This window comes from Cyanistes caeruleus, unplaced genomic scaffold (assembly GCF_971803275.1).
Source record: "Cyanistes caeruleus unplaced genomic scaffold, bCyaCae1.hap1.1 HAP1_SCAFFOLD_65, whole genome shotgun sequence".
Taxonomy (NCBI): domain Eukaryota; kingdom Metazoa; phylum Chordata; class Aves; order Passeriformes; family Paridae; genus Cyanistes; species Cyanistes caeruleus.
The window spans coordinates 1,722,154-1,746,557 of record NW_028255884.1 but is presented as its reverse complement, the minus strand read 5'-3'; the positions used below and the strand labels follow the sequence as shown (position 1 = coordinate 1,746,557).

The window sequence follows — 24,404 nt, the reverse complement described above, 5'->3', positions numbered from 1 at the left end:
GGTAAACCAACGAGTGGTGATGAAACCCGTACCAGGGGGGAGGGAACTAGCGGAGAGACCCTTCCAAAATGTGTAAATTGATTTCACAGAAATGCCTCTAGGATAGGGATACAAACACCTGCTAGTGATCGTAGATCACCTGACCCATTGGCCAGAGGCTTTTCCCACTCGGAATGAAACAGCGAGAGTAGTAGTCAAAATACTTTTGGAACATATTGTCCCCAGGTATGGGTTAATCAATAACATAGACTCGGACCAAGGCCCCCATTTCACTGCCCGTGTCCTCCAGGAAACCACTGAAGCCCTGGGGATAAAGTGGAGGTTACACACCCCATGGCATCCCCAGAGCTCCGGTCGGGTAGAACGGATGAATAAGACCATAAAAACGACCTTAACCAAGCTGACTCTGGAGACTAAATTAGATTGGATAAAATGTCTCCCTTTGGCTTTATTACAGATAAGAACCCGACCTCGAGCAGATTTAGGGGTATCCCCCTATGAAATGTTATTTGGACTCCCCTTCCTAATTACTCCTTACAGCACTGCCCAGTATACGGAAGGGGAAGAAACCTCAAGGAGGTATTTGGAAACTGTTGTTAAAACTTTAGAAAACTTTAGGAAAAAAGGGTATCTCCCTCAAACTCCTCCCTTAGAGGTAGACACACACCATATTAACCCCAGGGATTGGGTATTGGTAAAATCTTGGGCTAACTCTCCTCTCACTCCAAAGTTTGAAGGACCCTACCAAGTTCAACTCACCACACATACGGCTGTGAGAACCCGGGAAAAAGGGTGGACACACGTGACTCGAGTTAAAGGACCAGTGGCACCACCAGATGGGGAAGTAAACTCCGAAAAAGATCCCTCTAACTGGACTGTTGTCCCCAACACCAAGGACTTGAAAATAACCTAAAGAAGGAAACCCAGAGACTAAAGTCCCCAATCAGGAACTGGAATTATATATGTTTTTAAGTGATCTCTTGGCTGCAACATTTGTGGTTAAGTGTTTCTTTAAAGTTTGTGAACTAATGTTAAAGTGTTTTCCAGTTCTGGTTAACTTGTAACTATTATTACTATTATTCTTATTAGTTGAAAAAGTAAAAGACCCCCCCCGCCCCTGCCGAATAAGGCTCCAATTTCCTAGCCAAGACTATATCCCTCCCTGGGCAGCCTTTCCCAAGACCAATAACGACAACAGTAAAAAGGAGAAGGACAAAAAAAATAATAAAGCTGTAAGCCTTGGACCCAGACCCGCAAAAGAGTGTGAGGAAAACCCCAAGAGGCAAGACCAGGGGAGATCAAACATGGTTCCTGCTGGACTCTTGGGAGTCACAGACTGGAGGGAGCCTAAAAGGATCATCACAAGGCTCATGGTAGGTCTGGTGACAGCAATGCACCTCACCAATGCCATGGGGACAGACTCTTGCATGAAATGTTATTATCCCTTGTATGATGGGGAAAATCTAGGGTCCCTGGTAAGGGTCCACACAAATTTGAGTCCTTCTTGTTACAACAAATCACAATTAGAAGAATGCCAAGAAAACGGAAAAACATATTGGATTACCAGAAATACGGCCACTTTTAGAGAACGTCTTTTGGGAGACTGTCCCATGAGGGATACTTGGCTGTGCTTTGAAAAGAACGAACCAGTAAAAGGTGAACCTGATGTGGTAAAGGAGGAAAGAGTGGACATGAGTGTGGGAAATGAAGAATGGGAAAATTTGAGTGGGAAGAACTTGTTCATTGATTTAGTTGAAAAGATCAGCAAGGAATTAAATATAACTGATTGTTGGGTATGTGGGAGTACTAAAATGTCTGATATTTGGCCCTGGGAGGGAATTAGCTTGAAACCTCGAGAAATTTTAAGCATAAAATGAACTGGGGAAGACCAAAGAACACCAGGGTAAAGGAGAAGGGAAAAATGGGAGTTAAAGGCTAAGGTAATTGGGGAAGACTGTATTCTACATACTGGAAAAAGATATAGGACCCTGGTGGGGCGGATGGCATGCAAAAGATATAACGAAGAATCTAGGAACTAAATGGGTTCCCCCAGGAGCCCAACCTAAGATATTGATCCTTAGAGAAGAGGGAAAAAGGGTGCATTCATCACAAAGGATATAACCTTTATGAATGTGCAGAAAAAGGGATCAATCCCTTCTGGGGAATTAGAAGCCTATCAAAGCATTGGGAGTACCCCTATGAAGACAGGGAGGGTTTTTGGGAAGCCCCAGATGATTTCTTTTGGATCTGCGGGGATGCAGCTTATACACATCTACCAGGAGACTGGTCAGGTAGCTGCACGATTGGGGTGATAAAGCCAGCTTTCTTCCTGCTCCCAAAACAAGCTGGCTCAGAGCTTGGAGTACCAGCATATGACAACCTAAAGAGGCCCCTAAAAAGGAAGAAGAGGAGTGTAATAAGCACAGGAGGGACCCAGAACTGGAAAGGAACAGTCTGGACCCTGGAGGAAATAATAAGAACTTATGGGCCAGCTACCTGGGCCCAGGATGGGTCCTGGGGATATAGGACCCCAATATACATGTTAAACAGAATAATCAGGCTCCAAGCTGTAATTGAAATAACATCAAACAAAACAGCCCTGGCTCTTGATCATATAAGTGACCACCTCTCCCAGACCTGATGTACCTGGTGTACCAACTCCGACTGGCAGTAGATTACCTTCTCGCTGATGAGGGGGGAATCTGTGGGAAGTTCAACACCTCTGAATGCTGCCTAGAAATAGATGATAAAAGTGAAGTAATCTGGAACATTTCTAAAGAGATCAGAAAATTCTCCTACTTGGGGAACCAAGAATGGATGCCAATCCTGAATACTGATTGGTGGGATAGTTTCTGGTCCTTTAAGGGCTGGTGGAAAAAGGTGGCATTCATTGGTATAGCGGGACTAGCAGGACTGTTATTTCTTCCCTGCGTCATCCCATCTATGATCAGAACAATTACCTCAGTAATACAGTCTAGCAGCACGATCTACAACTCGTTAGAAATAACCCAAGAGAAGGGAAAAACTGAGATCCTAATGTTAGAAAGTTCAGAGCGGAAAGCAGCAAAAAGGGTATATGACCAATACCAAAGAATAAAGAAGTTTCACTACCAGGAGCCTGAAACAACAAATTGACACAGGCTGATGCCTGGTCAAATTAAAAGAGGGGAGATATTGTTATAAATAAAAATCCCAATGTTCAAATTATATGTTCATGTTTCAATCCCAGTTTGGGTCCCTGGATAAGGGGTTTTGGTGTTGTAAGTCCCAAAAAGGTTCACTGTTAAGGAGTTCATATTTGTTTTATTTCTTCTTGGTGTTGCAAGCCCTAAAAGGGCCCACTGTCAAGAAGTTTGTACTTGTTTTATCCTTGCATTTGTATCCCCATCCCTTACCCCCTCCCAACCCATCGGGTAATTTAGCCGCTGCTACCCAGGATAAACTTCCCCATTTCCCATAAAGACTTACACAATGGTGCATATTAAAATCATATTACCACCTGGGAGCAAAGACAGCCCTGGACAACGAGCCATGCTCAGGGAACATCTGGAGGACCCCACTGTGGAGGCAGCGGGGACCTGGGGAGACTGGGTGTGCCAATCCCAGTCCAGCAAGCTGGTTGCCATGACCTGGGCAGGACTTGAGAGGGAAGACACCCCTAGACCTTTGAGCCTAAGACAGAGTCTCTGGGTGATCCTGGCGAGGATAGAGGCTCCGGTCCTGCTGACAGTGGATGATGACAGGCCTGCGTGATCCTCCTCCTCCACATCGACCACAGGGAGCAGCGGCGGCGTGCATGCCGAGCCCCCACCTCTAGGCCCAGTTGTCTCTAATAAAGGCTTGTTAATGGGAGCAGAAGGTCTCCTGGCCCTTTAATTCACCGCACCTGCAGTGCCGGGGGAGGAGGCACAGCTGGGAGGAGGGAGGGGTGGGGGGAAGCTGGTTTTAGGGCTATTAATTTACTTCTCACAATCCTTCACTGAGTTTTTGGAATTTTTTGCCAGAAATCTCTCTCCTCCCCCACTCATCCACAGGGATTTGGGGCAGTTTTCCCTTTTTGGGAGAAATCCGAGCGATGCACTGAGGCACCTAATTAGAGGTGGGAGAAGTGAGGCTCCAGGGCTTCCCGCTGAGCCGGAGCCACCGAACACCCAGGGCAGGGAAAGGCGGGCTGGGAGCTGCGCAGAACTTTGTTTGTGTTGGGAGCTCAATGGCGGCTCGGGCCGGGCCCGTTCCAGGCCTGTTCCTCATCTCCGCCCTTCCCCTCACACAGCCCGGGGGGCCCTGAGAGCGCGGGGCGGGGCTGTGCCATGTGCAGAGCCCGCCACTGGCTGCGATTGGCTGCTTCTGCCGTCACTCGTGGCTCTGGCGCGCGCTGATTGGGCAGAGCGGGGACAAGCCCGGCCCCGCTGTCGCCCCCAAGGGCGGCCGTGGGGCAGGAGAGCCGCCATTGCCGGAGCGTCTGTTCGGGCCCGGTAGCGGCGGCAGCGGCCGGAGCCCGGTGAGGCGGCGGCGGAGCTCGGAGGCGGCCCCAGCCATCGCAGGTGGGAGCCGCGCTCGGTTCTGCGGGGGCTCGGGGCTCGCTGCGGGCCCGGGAGGGGGCGGCAGGGGGCTGTGGCGGGTGGCTTGTGCCGTGGCCGGCCCGTGTTGGCCCTGGCGTGAGGGCGCCGCGGGAGCGGCTGCCCGCGGTCTCCTTCCCGCTGGGGCCTCGGCAGGAGCCGGTGCCGGAGCAGCGCTGGCTCGTCCCGGTTCGTGTCGGTAGCCCGGAGGTGGCTGCGCTGTGCCCGGGGCTGGGCGGGAAAATTCCCGGCGCCAGAGGTTTGTGTGGCCAAAGGAGCCCGAGGAGCGGTGTGAGAGTGACTTTATTGCTGCCCAAAGGGAGAGGCCGTGGGGCATTTGCCGTGCGCTCTCTCCAGCTGCTGGAGGACGCGGCCTCGTTTTTGTCCTGATTTTCCCGGCCGCGTGTCCCTGTCCCTTTCCCCACTGGCGGAGGTGCTTGGAAGGTTCAGACTTCCCCATCTGCCTCCTGCATGTCCCGGTTAATATGTACCCCCCACTTTTGTAGAACATCCGATATTGATGGCTCTGTTAAGTCTTTGTTCTTCTGGAAGTTCAGGAATTTAGCGGGACTTTGTCAGAGCAGCGGTCCTTGTCAATTGGTAACATTTTCTGAAACTGATGCCTTCTCACATTGTTTCCGTATGTGCAAGTCCGTGGCCCTATCTGCAAGCAGATTCACTCATTGACTCTGTTTTTTCTTCCTGGGTGTTCTTTGATTTTGGGATTGCTCTCAGTGCCCTCATTCGCTGTCCTTTTGTAGCCGTTTGTGGCTCAGGAGGCCTGGCTGCCCCCTGCATCCCCTTGCTCAGCTGCTGAATGAGCTGCACTCAGCAAGGTGTGTGCATGGTGAAAAGATGAGAGTTGCTGTAGCACATAAGAGGAGAAACTGCATTCCTTTAACCCATGGTCTGCCAGGGAACCACAGAAATGTTGCCCATTCCCATCCTTTCCACGTTTGGACCAGTACATGAGCTCTTTTCTTATATCCTTTGTTATCTGTTTCACCACTTTTCCTTTGTGATCTATTTGCCAGCAGCAGTTTGAGTAATTTAACTTTCCACAAACTCTGCCTCCTTTTTCTGCTAAAAGATAATCCGACCCCATCCCATGGTGAAATGTTGTGTTCCTCATCTGGGTGGATTGATTGTGAAGAAAGTCAGGAACTGGAGCTGTCTGGTTGGGTATTATTTTGAGGACATCATGTAATCTAATTATACCATGGAAATGATAAATTAGTTCTCTGGCTCCTGATATGAATTCATTAGGGTTCCCATGGCCTGGTCCATGGTGTTGCAGGATTTGTTCTGGTGGCTGTTCATCTTTTCCCCATTTTTGGGTGCTCCCTCCAGCCAGGGTTGCATCAATTTTTGGCTTTTCTCTAATTAATTCAGCACATACTTGGATTCCCAACGGATTTCCCTTAACTTGGAGCAAAAAAACCCCAGTGCTCTAATTCACCCTAGATAACATAGAAATTGAGAGCACAAGTTAAGGTGGGGACTGGGATGACTTCCCCCCATTTTTTATAGTGAAGTTTTCACAACATTCTCAATTAGCTGTTTTCCTTTTTAGCTTAACCAATTTCTGCTGCAGTCAGATATCCTCACCATGGGCTCTGCCTTCAGCTGTGCAAATTCCATCTGTGCCAGCAGGCAGAGCTTGGGGTGAGGGGCAGAGGAATTCAGGCCAATTCCTCCCCCAGGCAGGAACACCCTGGTACATTGTCCAGGCTTTGCCCCAGGGGTGTTAATTTGCATTTCTAAAGCTCCTCTGCTGGCTGCCTGGAATGAAGCTTCTCTTCCAGGGCAGCCATGGGATGACTCACATGGAGGGCTCCCTCCCCCATCTGCTTTTTTTTTTTTTTTTTTTTTTTTTTAACAATTTTTTATTAACTCTTTACATTTTAAAGGACCGCCTTTCAAACTCTTCTACTTTTCAAAATGCAGCTTAAAGGTGAACATGGAAAAACCCATACCATAACGTTGCCATCGCTACGAGCCACGCACAATCATAATAACAAAAACTATAAAGAAATCAAGTGTTTTCTTCTCCTCTGACTAAAAACTGATTCTCACACCCCTGTCCCAAACAGAACTGACAATAGAAAAGTAGAATTATTACGAAAAATTCTTCTAAGGGTGTAATCCATTCACTGAAACTGTGAAAAGCAAAAACTCTCCAACAGTGTCATTAGAGAAATAAAGCATGACTTGATTCTGAACAGAATCATTTCAACCACACATAGTCTGCATGTGCAGAGAAAATCATTCCATGACATGTGAGTTTTACTAGATCTTTCCTAAACTTTATTCAGTCTGAACCCATAGAAATCCATTGGTTTAGTGTTCATTGTTTCCAAGTTGTAGAGTTCTTAGTGTTTGGTTTCCTGTTGCACCCGGATTTCTGTGCCTCTGATGTGAATTAGGTCTGCACTCCTGGATTTCCCGCTCAGCCTTTTCCAGACCAGGTGTCTCCAGCTGTGCCAGGGCAGTGTCTGGGGTAGATGTTGGTTGATGTTTGCTGCTGGGCCTTGATGTTTTGTTGATGGTCGTTGTCTTTGTGGGAATCTTTTGGGCTGTTCCCAGTCTGTTGAGATGTTAAGTTCATCTCTGCTGAGAGGTGGAACATCCCTTAAAAGAAAAACCCTTTAAAATTCCTTTTCCCAAGGCAAATGCAAACCAAGCCTGACTGGAGAAATGAAATAAAAAATAATTTTACACTCGGTATATTTTCCAATACTCTAATCCCAGCCAGCCCAGAGTGTGAGTGTAATTGAGAGCCAGAGTGGAATTCTCACGGTGCCTTCCCCAGCAGCTGTGGCGAGGGCAGGCACAGAAAGCCCTGAAGCTCCAGCAGTGCCAGCCAGGATTGTCCCGCAGGGGCTGGAGATGCCAAAGGAGGGTGCCCAGGCCGAGGATTTCAGCAGAGGATCTGTGGGCAGCCCCAGGGGCTTCCCCCGCTGGGGAGCCCTGGCTGCTGCTGCCTTGCCTTCAGTGCAGGCTCAGGGGCGGCTCCCATCCTCCTGCTGCAGCCGGGAAATCCAAATCTGCGGGGCTGCAGAGCCCTTGAGCCGAGGCTGAGGGGTCCCCCCGTGTTCAGCTGTGCTGGGGCTGTTTCTGTGCTCAGGGACACTTGGAATGGGCCGTGCCACTTGGCCACCAGAGCTGCTTCTTTCCACTGCTTCGGCAGGACCCGATGTCCTGCTTGGGTGTGTCGCAGTAGAGATGGACAATGACACCTGTTTCTTCTTCCACCATTGCCAAAGCTTTATTGCACACAGCTTATATTTACATGGTTATCAGAAGGCACCGTGCTTAATTCCAGTTGGTTGGGAACTCAGTTCACTGGTTGGTAATGGTGAGTGTACACGTCAATCCAAACTTTTCTCTCTAACAATGTTTTCATACTTTTTCTACTGATTCCCATGGGACAGATCCCTTGTTACTTCAGGTGCACTTGTTTTTCTCCCCAAGAATAGTTTGTTATGTTAACAAACTTTTCATTCTCAAGATGTTTTTGCCTGGGAACTTATCAGGCCAGCTGCTAGCTACACTAAGCCCACGTAACAAGTCCTAAACCACAATTTTACAAGTCCTTTCTTTTGTAAGGTTTTACCTTTATGTGACAGGGTGTTGTGGACAGCAAAGTCCAAAGGTGGGTGTGTCTCAAATCTCTCCCAGCCCGGGTTTGGATCTCTCTCAATTCAATGCAGGCATGGGTTTCTCCCCAGCCCCCTCTCCAGGCTGTTCAAACAGGAGGCTGGGTTAAACCCTTCCCCTGTCCTCAATTCTAAATCCTCCTGTGCCACTGAACAAGTTTCATACTGCAGTCACCGAGCTCTGCTCATCCATTTAGGGGCTCTGTTGGGGTACGTGGGAGAAGGTGAGGAGGGGTCCCCGGGGGTCGTGTCCCCCCCGGGAGCGCCTGTGACTCCCCCATGTCCCCCCCATGCCGGGCTCACCCCCTTTTGTCTCTGCCAGAGCTCCTGACCCAGCTCCTGCTGTGCCCTGGGAGGGGCTTTGGGGAGCCCCCCTGGGACCCCCTTGGATCCCCATTCCTGGGCCCTGGGACCCCCCCGCATCTCCTTCCCCAGCTCCGGGACCCCCTGCAGCCCCTTCTCCTGCACCAACAGCGCCCTGCACCCCCTTTCCCGGGGATCCTCCCCTGGCAGCCCCTGGATCCCCCGGTTCCGTCAGCCCGGGGACCCCCGGAGCCCCATTCCCGGCCATCCCGGGGCACCGCACCCCCAGGCCTCCCTTTCCAGGGAAAGCCGAGCTGGGCACGGGGCTCTCCAGCCGCTCTGGCATTTCTGATCACCCAAAGGAGAGGGAGAGAGCAGCAGAGAGAGAGAGAGAAGGAGATTGGGAATCGGGGCTCGGGCTCCCAGCGCCCGCTCCTGCTCCGCCGGGGCTGGGGAGCCGCAGCCGCAGGAAAAATGGGATCCGCGGATGCCGGGGCTTCCCCCGCTTTGGGCCGAAGCCGGCGGGTTCCAGGCAGAGTTTGGGCGCAGGGCCCGGGAGTTCAGCCCAGTTTGTCCCGGGGGTCCCGCAGTGCGCGGCCGAGGAGGGTCCCGGGGGATCCCGGGAGGGGATCCAGGGGAATTCCCTGGAATTGCCGCGTCCCCTCCCCCCGCGCTCCCTCGGGCACTTTCGCTTCCGCCTTAGCCGCCCTGCGCCGCCGGGATCTGCCCGGCGACCGGTGACGTCACTGCAGCCTCGGGCTGCCACTGGCGGGCAGCAAAGAGCGGCGCCAATGGCGGGGCCGGAGGCGGCTCTGGGGGCGGGGCCGGGGCTGTGGGCGGGGCCGCAGCGGAGCAGCGCGATGGCTCCAGCGCTGGAGCCGGGGGCGCTCCCGGGGGGCGGCGAGAGGTGAGGGGGACCCCTGGCACCGGGACTCTTTGATTGCCCATTCCGGAGCGCCGAGGGGCCCCTAAACCCCCATTCCTGGCCGCCGCCATCCCACCGAACCCCCATTCCCGGCCGTGGGTCCCACCCTGCACCCCCTTATCCGGCACCAGGAACGCCTGCACCCCTTTCCCGGCCATCCCGCCTCCCGCAGCCCCCAGAGCCCACTTCTCCTTGACCCATTTACCCCCCGGACCCCTATTCCTGCCTCTCCCAGCAGCCAGCCCCTCCTTTCCTCAGCACTCAGGACACCCGCGACCCCTATTCCCAGCCATCCCGGCTTTCCCTGCCCTGTCCTGGCAATGGGGATAGCGGGGACCCTTGGAGCTCCCTTTCCTGGGTACAGGAAAGCCCTGAACTCCAGCCATGCCACATCTAGCCAGCCCTAGCCTCCCCTCTTGTCACTCCTGGCATCCCCAAATGCCCTTCCCGGCTCTCCCCGTTCCCCCTTTCCTTCAGCCGTGACCCCCCCAATCCCAAATCTCCAAATGTCCCCCCAGTTCTCCTCTCCCTGCGTTCCCTGCACGCGGCGCTGTCGGAGCCCGGCCCGGGCTTCCCGCAGTCCATGTCCATGGGGTCCCTGGCTGGGATCCCCTTCCAGCGCCGCCGCAGCGAGCGGGGCCGGGCGGAGCCGAGCCGGGATCTTGGGATAGCCAGGGCTGGGATATTGGGATAGCCAGGGCTGGGATATTGGGATAGCCAGGGCTGGGATCTTGGGATAGCCTGGGCTGGGATCTTGGGATAGCCGGGGCTGGGATCTTGGGATAGCCGGGGCTGGGATCTTGGGATAGCCAGGGCTGGGATCTTGGGATAGCCAGGGCTGGGATGTTGGGATAGCCAGGGCTGGGATGTTGGGATAGCCAGGGCTGGGATATTGGGATAGCCAGGGCTGGGATATTGGGATAGCCAGGGCTGGGATCTTGGGATACCCAGGGCCGGCACAAGGAGCGGCACCGGCACGGGGCCAGCGGGGAGCTGCAGATGCTGCAGCAGCGGCACAGCCAGAGCGGGGCTGAGCGGGGGGAGCCGGGGCTGGGGGATCTGTGGGGCTGCGATGGCAACTGTGGCACTGCCATGGGGATCCCTGAGATCCAGGCTGAGGGATTAACAAATTCCCTGGCTCACAGCTGCAGGGAATGTCTCCGGAAATATGTCAGATATGGGCGGGAGGTGCTGCAGTGTAAAGGTGGGGAGGGCAAAATTCCCATGGGAATATGGGAATTGGAATGTGGGATTTGGGAGGGCAAAATTTGTGACCGTGGGAATTCGCATGGAAAGTCCATGGATGGATCTCAGACATCCCATTCCCGTGAGACCTCCACGGATGGATCCCACTGCTGTCCAATTCCCATGGGAATTCTGTAGACGGATCTCACTGCCATGTCATTCCCATGGAATTCCATGGGCAGATCTCCCCATCCCACTGCCATGGGAGCTCCAATCCGGTTCCCCCCCAAACCCATCCTGGGGGTCACCCTGTTTTTTGCCCTCCCCAGCCCCCACAAGACTCCTGGGGGCCCCCCCATGACCCACCCAGCCCCCCCAAACTCTTCCTGGTCCCTCTTCTTTCGCCCATAATGGGAATTCCTGGGAGTCCCCCCGTGTCCCCTCCCCCAGGACTTTGGGGGTCCCACCCGACCTGTCCGTGCACCCCCAGATTTCTTCCACAGCCCCCCTGTGATGGTGGAGGGTGGGGGCCGAGTGCTGGTGCCCCCCTGCCTGTAGCAGATCCAGCGGTGAGGGCAGTTTGGGGGGTCCCTCAGTATTTGGGGTCCCTGGGATTTGGGGTGACCCCCCGGGCCCCCCAGGATCTCCCTGAACACGCTGACGCTGCCCGTGCGCAGTGAGAAGGTTCAAACCCGGCCCGGGGTCCCCAGCACTGCCACCCGCATTGCCCAGGTACCCCCAAACCTGCCGAGAACCCCCAAACACCCCGGGACACCCCAACCTCCCCTGATCCCAAACACATCCCTGGATGCTCCAAAAACTCCCCAAAACCGCAAAACCCCATACAGACATTGAGAAGGTTCATACCTGGCATGTGCTCCCCATCTCCATCACCAGCAGGTTCCCCAAAACAGCCTTGGGACCCCCAATTCCACCCCCGGGATCACCCAAATTCCCCCATCAGGACCCCTGTAAACCCCCTTGGGAACCCCCCAAAAACCACCATGGCCCCAAAAACACCCAGAACTTCTGAAAACCCCCAGGAACCCCTCATGAAGGTTTATACCGAGCACGGGATCCCCATGGACACCTTCATCGGCATCACCCAGGTACCCCCAACCCCTCCCGGGACCCCCAACCCCTCCCGGGCTCCACTGCCGGAACCAACGGGAGCGGTGTTGCCCTTTTAAGAGGAGTTACAGTGGGACCCGACAACACCGGGGGCCCTTAAAGCGGCCATGGTAGAGAGAACCCCCAAAATCCACCCTGGGGGACAAAACATCCCCTACAGGGGCTTGGGGTGGGGACACCCCTAAAAATGTCACTTAAAGCCGTCATGATCCCCCCTCAAAAGGGGCTTGTGGGGCTGCGGCCGCACAAACACCCTAAAATGGGGAGGAAAAAACACCCCTGTAGTGGTGGGATCCCCCCCAAAAGAACTTGAAAAAGAGAAAAACTCCTCTTGAGAGGGGCCTGAAGACCCTGAAGGGCCCTGGAAGAGGGACAAGATCCCCTCCTGTGCTGGGGCCTCCCCGAGCCGGGAACTCTCCCGTTCCTGCACTCGGGGGAGCCCCGAACGACGGCGGCTCCTGGGCTGAGCCCCCCTCAGCCGGGGCTGCGGGGGGAACTGGGGGGGCTGGGACGGGGCTTGGGGCTCCTGGGGTGAACTGGGGGACCCTCAGTGCTCCCACCTCCCCCTGTTCCCCTGTCCCGCCCCGTTCCCATTGTTCCCCCAAAGCTCCGCTGCCCCCAGCTCGGTTTGGGGGGGACCCAGCCCTTTCCCATCGTGTCCCGGCCCGGCCCCGCTCACCCGAGGGCTCCGAACCACGCCCAGGGACAGAGGAGGGACAGAGGAGGAGGAAGAGGAGGGACAGAGCAGGAGGAAGAGGAGGAGCAGGAGGAGGAAGAGCTGGAGCAGGCAGAGGAGGCTCCACCTGCGCTCCCCGCTCTCTGCATCTGCAGCTCCTTCGGGACCATCGCCCCCCATCCCGCAGGTGCCCGGGGAGGGGGAGCTCGCCCCAAATACCCCGGGGCTCCCTGGCTTTGGGGTTTTTGGGGGGGATGTTTGGGGATGGCAGGGCTCCAGAGCCGAGCCGCAGATGCCCCTCGGGGGCACCCCGGGGGTCCCCGGGAGGTGTTTTTGGGGGGTCCCGGTGGCGGTGGCGGCAGAGCCCCGGCAAAGGGGCCGGGGGGATGCGGGTCCGGCATGGCCGGGAAAGGGGTTCGGGGCTCCCGGTGCCGGCAGTGGCTGCTCCCAGCATTGCCCAGTTGCTCACCCCGTGTGGCTCCAGTTTCCTGTGAGCCCCACGATAAGCCAAATCACTCCCAGTCATTCCCTATTAGAGTACAATTTGTCTCCATTTTATCCCATTTTTCCACATTTTTATCCAATTTTTCCCCATTTTTATCCCATTTCTTTCCCATTTTTGCTCTATTTTTTCTAGTTTTTATCCCATTTTCATATAATTTTCCCCTATTTTAATCCTATTTCTTATTTTTCCCCAATTTTTTCCCCAGTTTTTTTCTTTTCCTCTCAATTTTCCCCTTTTTTATCTCATTTGTCCTCATTTTTTCCCATTTTTTTCCCTATTTTTCCTCCATTTTGACTCAAATCGTCCCCCATGTTTTCCTATTTTTCCCATTTTTTCCATTTTTAATCTATTATTTCCCCATTTTATGCTATTTTTGCTCCATTTTCTCCCAGTTTTTTCCCCATTTTTACTCCTATTTTCCCCGATTTCTTCCAATTTTCCCCCATTTTTGCCTCATCTTTACCTTTTTTTTCCTATTTTTGTCCCAGTTTTCCCCATTTCCCCCCTCTCCCATTTTTATCCTGGTTTTATCTTACTTTTCCACAATTTTATCCCAATTTTCTTCCATTCCTTTCTCCCATTTTTCCCAATTTTTTCTCCATTTCCATCCCATTATCCCAAAATTTTCCCTATTTTTATCCCATTTTTTCCCATTTTTTCCCCCCATTTTGGCTCCATTTCTCCCCATTTTCCTACATTTTTCCTGACATTTTTCTCACTTTTCCCCTATATTTTTGTAGTTTTCCCTAACTTTTCCCCATTCTTCCTCCATTTTTATCCTATTTTTCCCCATTTCCCCCTATCTTCCCCATTTAATTATCCCAAAAATTGATATTTGGGGTAAAAAAAATAGAAATTTTGGTGGGAAAAAAGGGTGCTTTGGTGGCAAAATTTCATGAATTTAAATCACAGCTTTCCCATGATTTTTCCATGATTTCCAGCCAGAAGGAGGTGTGGGATTCATCCCAATGTTCTGGAAGCTGGAAGAGGACCAAGCCATCAGTCTTCCAAAAAACCTTGCGCAGCTCATCCGCAATTCCACCTTTCCCCAGTCCCTGGATTCTCAGGTCTGGAAATTCTTCTACGATCTCCCAGGTAGGCAATTCCTAAAATTCCATGGAAAAATGGGATAGGGGGATTTAATCCTGTTTTTTTCCTGATTTTTCCCATTTTTTTCCCATTTTTTATCCCCATTTTATCCTGATTCTTCCAGATTATTTTCCTCTTTCTTTTCCTCGTTTTGTCCCAGATTTTTCCAGTTTTTTTCCCAATATTTTTTCCAATTTTTTCACTCTTTTTTTCATCCATTTTTTTGTTTTTTCCTAGTTTTTTCCTAATTTTCCCTTGCTTTTTTTCTGATTTTTTCCCTCCTTTTTCTCCCAATTTTTCCCATTTTTTTCCAGTTTTTTATCAAATTTTCCTGATTTTCCCCTGATTTTTCTCTCTTCCCAAATTTTTTTATCTTTTCCCCAACTTTTTCTCAAATTTTTCCCTGATTTTTCTGTTTTTTCACAAATTTTCCCCTGATTTTTCCCAATTTTTTCCCTGATTTTCCCCCAATTTTTTCAATTTTTTTCTGATTTTTTTCAGGTTTTATTCCCTTTTTCTTTTCCTGATTTTTCTCTCATTTTTCACATTTTTTTTTCCTGATTTTTCCCTCTGATCTGTCCCAATATTTCCCCATTTTTTCCAAATTTTTCCTAAATTATGCTTGTTCATTTCCTAAATATTTCCTGGCTTTTTCCCAATTTTTTTAACATTTTCCCAGGTTTTGTCCCCCAGGTTTTTTTCCTCATTTTTCCCTTGATTTTTTTTTTCTCTGATTTTTCCCAATTTTTTCCACCATTTCTTTTCCTGATTTCCCCCCATTTTTCCCTGATTTTTCCCTGTATTTCCTAATTTTTTTTACTGATTTTTCCTGGTTTTTTCCCAGGTTTCTTTTTTCTCTCTTTTCTTGATTTTACCCATTTTTTCCCAATTTTTTTCCAATTTTTTTTCCTGATTTATCCCTTCTCCTTTCCCAATTTTTTCTGGCTTTCCCCATTTTCTTCCTGAAAATTTTCATTATTTTTTTCTGATTTTTTACAGATTTTTTAATCCTTTTCCTGGTTTTTTCCCTGATTTTCCCCTGATCTTTCTTTTTTTTTTCACATTTTTTTTCTGATTTTTTTGCAAGCTTTCTCAAACATTTTTTTTTTTCCTTGATTTTTCAAATTTTTTTCCGAATTTTTTCTTGATTTCTCCTGATTTTTCCCAGGGTCTTTTTGGCTTTCTTTTCCGGATGTTTCTCTGATTTTTCCCATTTTTTCACTTTTTTTTTTCCCATTCCTTTCCTATTTTTTCCTTATTTTTCTATCTTCCTTTCCCATTTTTTTTCTAGCTTTTTCCCAATTTCTTCTCAAATTTCCCTGAGTTTTCCCTGATTTTTTCCCAATTTTTTTCCCATTATTTTTCTACTATTTTTAGATTTTATGCCTCTTTCTTTTCCTGGTTTTCCCAAGTTCTTTCCCAGTTTTTCTCCTGATTTTCTCAGGTTTTTTTCCAATTCTTCCTGATTTTTTCTTCTTTTCCTATTTTGTCCAGATTTTTTTCCCCATTTTTCCTGATTTTTTTTAAGATTTTTTCCACTTTCTTTTCCTGATTTTTTCCTCAATTTTTCCCATTTATTCCTTGACTTTTCTCTTTTTTTCCCAAATTTTTCCTGATTTTTCCCTTTTTTTTTTTTTTATTTCATCCTGGTTTTTTCTCTTTTTTTCCCCTGATTTTTCCCTTCTATTTTCCTTTTATTGATCCTGCTTTTTTTCCCATTTTTTTCCCCAATTTTCCAGTTTCCTTCACACTCCCAGTCTGATCCCAGTCACTCCCAGTATGAGGCCAGTGGCCCCCAGTTGCTCCCTGGCAGTGCCAGTGTGACCCCAGTAGCCTCCAGTGTGATCCCTGGGACTCCCTGTCTCTCCCAGTATATCCCAGTCAGCCCCAGCACGCTCCCAGTCATTCCCAGCTCCTCCCAGTTGCTCTCAGCATGATCCCAGTTGTTCCCAGCCACTCCCAGTCAATCCCAGTATGATTCCAGTCACCCTCAGTGGGATCCCAGTCTCAGCCAGCAGGGACCCAGCTGTTCCCAGTATGATCCCAGTATGATCCCAGTTGAGTGTGATCCCAGAATAGTTGTAATTCTTCCCAGTTCCTACCAGTGTGATCCCAGTTGTCCCTGGAATAGTCCCAGTCCATCTCAGCACGGTCCCACTCACTCCCAGTTTCTCCCAGTGTGGTTCCAGCTGTTCCCAGTATGGTCACAGTCACTCCCAGTATATCCCAGCTGCCCTCATCGTGCTTGTGCTCATTCCCAAGGATTCCCAGTTACCCCAGTAAGGTTCCAGTTACCCCAGTCCAAACCAGTCCCTGCCAGTGCTGCCACTCCTGGGATCCCCCAGCCCTCTCTGTGTTCCCCGGTCCCACATCTCCCCAGAGGAGCCCCAAGGGCTGGCAGTCCCCAGCCAGGGTCCCCAGCCAGCCCCAGGTTGGATCTGCAGCCCCCAATTTTCCCAGTTTCCCTCTCCTTTTCCCCGGGCCGGGTTCCCCCCGTCCCCAGCGGGTGGGAGCAGCGGAGAGCCCCGCGCTGCCCATCCCGACCTGTCCCGGCTCCATCCCCGCTCCTGCCGTGGGCTGTGAGGGGTTTGGGAACGGGGCACCGAGGGTGTCACTGCTCCTGGGGGAGGAGGAGGAGGGATGGAAGAGGAGGGATGAAGAAGGAGAGTGAGAAGGGATGGAAGTAGGAGAAGGAGGTGGGGTTAGGGAGGAAGAGGAGGAGGAAGGATGGAAGGGGAGGAGAGGGAGGAAGAGGAGGGACAAAGGAGGATCAGGGAAAGGAGAAGGAACCACAAGGTCGAGCACTCCCTGAATTCATAGCCCCCTTCTGTGGGATCATCACCCACCATCCCACAGGTGATAGGGGAGTGAGAGCTTTGCCCGGATATCCTGGGGGGGTTCCCTGGGTTGGGTTTATTTTGTGGGCAGGGATGTTTGGAGAATGTGGAACTCCAAAGCTGAGCGGAAAATCCTACTTGGGGGGACATTGGGGGGTCTCACCATCCTTAAGTGGGGAGATGGAAACAGGGGGAACTTTTCAGATTCCTGGCACTCCCAGCAGCCTGAGGAGGGCAGGGACTGAGCAGACAGGTTGTCCCCAGTACAAGCTTGACTCCCAGCAGCTGGGACAGGGGGGAACCCTTGAACCCCAAACAGGAGAGACTAGAGATGGGGAACTCCTGGGAGGCAATTTCAGGGCTGAATCTTGGTGTTTGGGAGGTTTTTATGGAAGGCTTGTGATTTCTAGAGATGGACTTGGGCAGGAGGAACCCCCTATTCCAATGTGCACATGAATTGTATTTCTCCCCAAACATGGATTTCTCATTCCCAGACTTTTGGCTGGATGGAGGAGGCAGCTGTGAGGAAGATGCCCCAGGACACCCAGGCAGGTGAGGAGGAAGTCAGTGCCCCTTTCCCCCTCTCTCCTGCTCCATCTCCCAGCCCAGCCTGGCCCCCGGCTGCAGGACAACCCCGCTGCCGACGCCGTCCTGCCGGGGACGCACTGGGGGGATCTCCTTCCCCTTCCCTCTGGCACGGAGGCAAATCCCATCCTCTCCTTGTCCTTCCTCCTCCAGACAAGGAGCTGAGGATGGAGACCAGGGAGGACAAATCCCCACAGCAGAACCTCATGGAAGAGGCCGTTTTCAGCGGTACCACAGTGCAGGAATCCAGCGGTGAGGAAAATCCCCAGAGATCCCACAGGAGGAGGGGCTCCAAACCCATCCCAGGGTGCTCTGAGGAGGAAAGACCCACCCTGTGCCGGGAAGGCGGCCAGAGATCCAGCCAGGGCTCTGAGCTGGTGGTCCATGAGCAGCTTCAGGATGGGGAGAAGCCCTACAAGTGCTTGGAGTGTGGGAAGAGCTTCAGCCACAGCAACAGCCTGATCTGTCTCCAGATGATCCACACTGGGGAATGGGCCTATGAGTGTGGGGAATGTGGGAAGGGCTTCAGCTGCAACTCTCAACTCATCATCCACCAGCGCATCCACACTGGGGAGAGGCCCTACGAGTGTCCTGAGTGTGGGAAGAGGTTTCAGAGCAGCTCCAATCTCCTCAGGCACCAGCGGATTCACACGGATGAGAGGCCCTTCCGCTGCCCTGACTGTGGGGAGGGCTTCAAGCACAACTCCCACCTCATCACCCACCGGCGCATCCACACTGGGGAGAGGCCCTATGAGTGTGGGGAATGTGGGAAGAGCTTCAGCCACAGCTACAGCCTGACCATCCACCAGAGGACCCACACTGGGGAACGGCCCTATGAGTGTGGGGAGTGTGGGATGACCTTCAGCCGGAGGTTCCAACTGACCATCCACCAGGTGATCCACACTGGGGAGAGGCCCTATGAGTGTCTCCAGTGTGGGAAGAGGTTTCAGACCAGCTCCCATCTCCTCCAGCACCAGCGAATTCACACAGATGAGAGGCCCTTCCGCTGCCCCGACTGCAGGAAGGGCTTCAAGTACAACTCCAACCTCCTCAGGCACCGGCGCATCCACACCGGGGAGAGGCCCTACGAGTGTCCCCAGTGTGGGAAGAGCTTCACCCAGAGCTCTCACTTGACCAAACACCAATGGAGGCACCGGTAAGGGAAGCCCTGTGAGTGCCCCAAGTGCAAGAAGAGCTTCGTGTGCTGCTCCAGCTCCATCTCCCATCAGAGGACCCATGTTGGGCAGAGCTCTGATGACCCACGTTCCCAGTGATCTGTGTTGGGAACACACTGGGGTGATGATCATTTTATTTTGGTTTCAATTATCTTTGGATTTATCTTCATCTATTTAAAACAGAGAAATAGTGGTAAAAATCAACAAATTCATCAAAGGCATCTAAAACCTCACATTTTACTAGTGCTTCAAGGGAATCTGGGAGATACTTGGGGTATTTGGGGGTTGTGGCTTATTTGGTGGAGTTGTCTCCATTTCTTGGCACTCAAAGAGACGAGAGGGTTTGATCTGTCACCTCAAAACCACTCAATGCCACTGAATTCTACTCAGTCCCTCTCCAAAATTATTCAATTCCACAGCCCCTCAGGGTGTGATGTCTTAAGTTTTAGCTTTCATATTTTTCATATTCTGCACTGCCTAGGTTTGTAGTTTTGAACTTCCTGTTAAGTGTTAGTGAGCTCTCTTCACAGAGTAGGTAGACAAAACAATTCCTTTTCTAGCTTGATACCAAGGACAATTGTTACAAGTTTCAGGCCCAAAAGCATGAAGAAGGGTGGACTGAAGAGAGAAAACAAGAAGGATGGGACTTCATCATCTGAAGCTGTCACTGCACAATGAGCCCAAATATCCAGATGGACCTAAACTTCTAAAAATGTGAGACCTCGTGATGAGTTGTCCATTTTTGTGACCATTTTTGGTCAGTCCTGGGTGTAGCTCTGGCCAGGCTCTTGTACTGCCCAAGGTGTATCATTTAAGGCCTTTTAAGAAACTTTATTCTTAACTCTGTGCAGCCTCTGTTCTAGGTCAGCCTTCTGAAGGCATCAGGTGGAATGGGGTTGGAAGGGGATTGGGTGAAGTGGGATGCAGATCAGGAGGGGTGAGATGGGCATTGGGTGGGGCAGGATGGGTGGGATGGGGATTGGTGTAACTTTTCTCTTTTTGCTTCTTTTGGGCTGAATTTTTTGTGGATATAACTTTTCTCTAGTCTCTCAGCTTCCTTTGTGCTGAATTCCCTGTGGATATAACTTTTCTCTAGTCTCTCAGCCTCCTTTGGGCTGAATTCCTCTGGGATCCTCCCTCATGGGGAGTCCCACTTATCTCAGTCCTTAACATTCGAAGAAAACTCCCGGGCTCATTAGATTCTGGTTTCTGGTGTTTATTGAAGGATCCTTACAAAAACCTGGCAGGTCTGTCCAGACAAGCTGCACAAGCTTAAATCACCACAGCCTGGCTCATCTCGTTCTAATGATACAAAATGGCCCCGAACCACGCGGTCTTTTCACCTTTATACCAATTTTTACCCTATTAACTACAGACACGTGTATTGTTATTATATCTCAACAAACAGGTTTTCTAGATCTACTCATGTAATTAAAAGTGCGACTAACTCTAAACCAATCATTCTTTGTGCTTCTAAAAACTGCAGAAGCATGGAGAAGAAGGAAGAAGAAGAAGGATTAAAAACTACACCTTTTTACTTTCATCTTTACTCCACGTGTGAAACCCTCTAAAAATCTATATTTTCACCTCAGTGTTAAAAGAAACATTTTTCTAATTTCTATTATATTTCTTACAAACTCTGGCTTGCTCAGGGATATTTGGAAGACTTTCTGTCAATATTATATATGATTCATATATTCTTTAAATAATTGAATAGACAGAGAAATGTCCCTGAATTTCTAGACTCCTACACGTTTCCTCAAAATCCCACAAAATTCCACAAAAATCCCTCAAAATTCCATAAACATCCCACAAAATTCCCTAAATCTTCTCAAAACCCTACCATATTCCAGAAACATCCCACCAGATCTCTACAAAATTCCACAAAATCAAGAAAAATCCGTCAAAATTTTTCAAGTCTCCACAAAATCCTATAAAATTCGGGAAGAAAATCCCACCAAATTGCAGAAATATTCTCAAAACACTACCAAATTCCAGAAAAACCCCACAAAATCTCCACAAATTTCGAAAAAATCTAAGAATAATCCCACAATATTTGTCAAGTCTCCAAAAAATCCCTCAAGATTCCAGAAAAAAATCTCACAAAATTCCCTAAATCTTCCCAAAACCCAACTAAATTCCGGAAATATCCCACCAAATCTCAACAAAATTCCAAAGAAGCTAAGAAAATCCCTCATAATTCTTCAAGTCTCCACAAAATCCCTCAAAATTCCACAAAACTCCCAAAAAATCTCCTCAATATACTACAAAATTCAAGAAAAATCCCACAAAATTCATTAAATGTTCTCAAAACCCCAGCAAATTCCAGAAACATCCCACCATATCAACAAAAAATTCCACAAAATCTAAGAAAAATCCCACCGAATTCTTCAAGTCTCCTCAAAATCCCTCAAATTTCCATCAAAAATCTCAAAAAATACCCTACATCTTCCCAAAACCCTACCAAATTCCAGAAATATCCCACAAAATTCCCACACATTTCCACAAAATCTAAGAAAATTCCTCAAAATCCTTCATGTATCCTCAAAATCCCACAAAATACCAGAAAATTCAACAACAGTACAAAAAAATCCCACAAAATTCTAGAAACATCCTACCAAATCTCCACAAAATTCCACAAAATCTAAGAAAATCCCTAACCATTCTTCAAGTCTCCTCAAAATCACACCAAGTTTCCAGAAAAAACTTCAAAAAAATTGCAGAAATCTTCTTACAAACCTACCAAATTCCAGAAACATCCCACAAAATCCCCACAAATTTCCACAAAATCTAAAAAAATACCTCAAATTGTTCATGTCTCCTCAAAATTCCTTAAATTCCAAAAAACTCCCACAAAACCACCCCAATATCCTACAAAATCTAAGAAAAATCCCACAAAATGCCAGAAATATCTCACAAAATTCATTTAGTTTCTCAAAACCCCACCAAATTCCAGAAACATCCCACAAAATCCCCACATATGTCCACAAAATTTCAGAAAAATCCCTCACAGTTCTTCAAGTCTCTTCAAAATCCCTCAAGATTCTAAAAAAATCCCACAAAATCACCTAAATATTCTCCAATATCTAAGAAAAATCCCACAAAATGCCAGAAAAATCCCACATAATTCCCTAAATGTTCTCAAAACCCCACCAAATTCCAGAAACATCCCACAAAACCCCCACAAATTTCCACAAAATCTAAAAAAATACCTCACAATTGCTCATGTCTCCTCAAAATCCCTCAAATTTCCACAAAACTCCCACAAAATCACCCCAATATCCTACAAAATTCAAGAAAAATCTGACAAAATGCCAGAAACATCCCACAAAATCCCCACAAATTTCCACACAATCAAAGAAAATACCTCCAAATCCTTCATGTCTCTTCAAAATCCCACAAAATACCAGAAAATTCCACAACAGTACAAAAAAATCCCACAAAATACCAGAAACATCCTATGGATGCTAAATCTGAACCAGAGTGCCTGTAGTTATTACAGGCCACATAGCTCTCAGGCCTGACTGAAAGCTAGCCTGAGAAATTCATGAGAAGGAATTAAAACAATTCTCAGAGATACTAAACAGCCTTGCAGGTGTTGTTTTGCAGCTTGTTGTTTCTCCTTGCAGGAGAGAGTCAGGGGGGCAGAGTGCCCCTGACCAATGATAGTGATGTAATACTTTGTTAACCAATAAGAGTTTCTTTTCTGTACTTTCAACGTATCTGTCTATAAGACAGAGCTGAAGCAATAAACTAAGGAATTCTCGTGTGGTGACTCCCTTGAGAGTCCATTGTCGTTCTTTCTAGCCGTTCCCAATCGGAACGACAACATCCCACCAAATCACCACAAAATTCCACAAAATTTCAGACAAATCCCACAAAATTCTTCAAGTCTCCTCAAAATTCCTCAGGATTCCAGAAAAAAATGTCACAAAATTCCCTAAATCTTTCCGAAACCATACCAAATTCCAGAAACATCCCACCAAATCTCCACAAAATTCCAAAGAAGCTAAGAAGAATCCCTCATAATTCTTCCACTCTCCACAAAATCCCTCAAAAATCAAGAAAAATCCCACGATATTGCAGAAAAATTCCATACAATTCCCTAAATGTTCTCAAAAACCCCACCAAATTCCAGAAATATCCCACAAAATCTAAACAAATTACCACAAAATCGAAGAAAATACCTCAAAATTCTTCAAGTCTCCTCAAAATCCCTCAAGATTCCAGAATTATCCCACAAAATTTTTAAACTTTTGCAAAATCCCATAAAACTCAAAAAAAATCCCATGAAATTGCAAAAAATTTTAAAAAAATCCCTCAATCTTCTTAAACCCCCAACAAATTCCAGAAACATCCCACAAAATATCCTCAAATTTCCACTAAATTCCAGAAAAATCCCACAAAATTCCTGAATCATCCCACCAAATTCCAGAAAAGTCCCACAAAATTATTTAATCTACATTTGTCTAGGCAGTTGTAGATCCCGGCTGCTCTTGCCCCTCTTCTGCTTGCCACTTGAATTTTAGCAGTACAGCTGCAATTGCCTCTTTCAATCAGTGCTACCCACTGTGCTTTTGTCACAGGGAACTCAGGATTTTTGTTTCAGGCATCATGATCAGTAGAGATCAAAATGCTCCCAAGTCCCTGAGCACTAAGTCGAGGGGAATTAAAGCCACACAGGTCACATTTGCAGTGCTCAAACACAGCCCTGTTGCTACTGCTGCTGCTGAAATAGAATCAACTGACAGAGGCCATCACAGAAATTGCCTCTGCAGTGGCAAATAAAATGAAAAAATCCACCAGGAGAAAGAAAAACCAGAACTTCCCAACTCGCTTCATTGTTTCTTCTGAGCAGCAGAAGAAAAAGGAACAGGGCACCTTTCAGGCAGCTCCACAAGCTCAGGGTTCTCATTTCCTGGGGAATCTGAGATGCAATTGGCCTTGTTAAAAGGATAAAAGCAAAGGGAATGAATTGGGAATTATTAGGAAAAAATGACCCTTCTTACACACAAAGTTCACCAAGTCATTCCCTGCATTTCTCCTTTTCACATTCTTTCTCTCATCCACTGAGAGGTCCAGCTTATCATGTTCTGCTGCTTATCATCAACTGATTGTGCTCTTGATTTCTCCCACTGCAAGAGATGTAGAATCATCTCAACTGAACACAGAAACAAACTCCCTCTGTCAGCCCATCTTCATGTTCCAGGTCACTTTCCAGATGTCCATGGGGCTGTTGGAATGATGAGCTCTCCACTGCTGGCTGCAGGCTCTGGAGATTCTTTCTCCACATTCAGCCAGGCTTGTATTCCCCAACAATTCCTGGTAGCCCATCATGTTTTCTTTGGGTAGAAGAGGAACAATGAAAACCTCACCAATGGCACAACTCCCCTGTCCACAAGGAAAAGAAAGAACAAGTTGTCAAGTTCTTCAAACATTTGTCCTGCTTTGCTGCAAGAGTTGTGCTGCACTCACAGTGTGGGAAGCCAAGAGAAGCTGCAGCTGGGGGCACATCTTGTGACAGGAGCTACACCTTGTTCTCCAGGACAGGTTTTTGGAAAGAACAGATGGGACTGGGGAGAAGATTCTGGGAAAATGGAAACAGCTTATTTAAGAAATGAAAATAAAATCCAAAGAAACAAACAATATGTTTTTCTCTATTTTTCTCTATTTATTTCTATGTTTCCCTTTTCCATCTTGCACTGTTTCTCCATCCCATTCATTCCAAACGGCTCTCACCTCTAAGATCTGAGACTCGGCAAGTTTTAGACCCTG

At 48.9% G+C, this 24,404-nt stretch overlaps 2 protein-coding genes across 2 annotated transcripts in view; one reads left to right on the top strand and one right to left on the bottom strand.

Moving 5' to 3' along the window:
- The window catches only part of LOC147647145 (uncharacterized), a 446,158-nt gene that overhangs the window by 398,041 nt on the left and 23,713 nt on the right, over positions 1 to 24,404 (bottom strand). The gene's annotated exons all lie outside the window — the stretch shown is intronic.
- On the top strand, positions 4,453 to 24,275 carry LOC147647147 (uncharacterized). Its single transcript, XM_086872513.1, has 7 exons — positions 4,453 to 4,544; positions 11,675 to 11,740; positions 12,370 to 12,625; positions 13,885 to 14,038; positions 17,364 to 17,421; positions 17,608 to 19,343; positions 23,706 to 24,275. The coding sequence occupies exons 5-6, from the start codon at positions 17,376 to 17,378 to the stop codon at positions 18,612 to 18,614; spliced, it is 1,053 nt and encodes a 350-aa protein (XP_086728639.1). The 5' UTR covers positions 4,453 to 4,544; positions 11,675 to 11,740; positions 12,370 to 12,625; positions 13,885 to 14,038; positions 17,364 to 17,375; the 3' UTR covers positions 18,615 to 19,343; positions 23,706 to 24,275.

What these genes read in the sequence shown, in the direction of transcription:
- LOC147647147 (XM_086872513.1), top strand. Translation starts at nt 17,376, where the DNA reads ATGGAGGAGGCAGCTGTGAGGAAGATGCCCCAGGACACCCAGGCAG. An exon ending in GCCCCAGGACACCCAGGCAG is followed by an intron (nt 17,422 to 17,607) that starts GTGAGGAGGAAG and finishes TTCCTCCTCCAG; the next exon opens with ACAAGGAGCTGAGGATGGAG.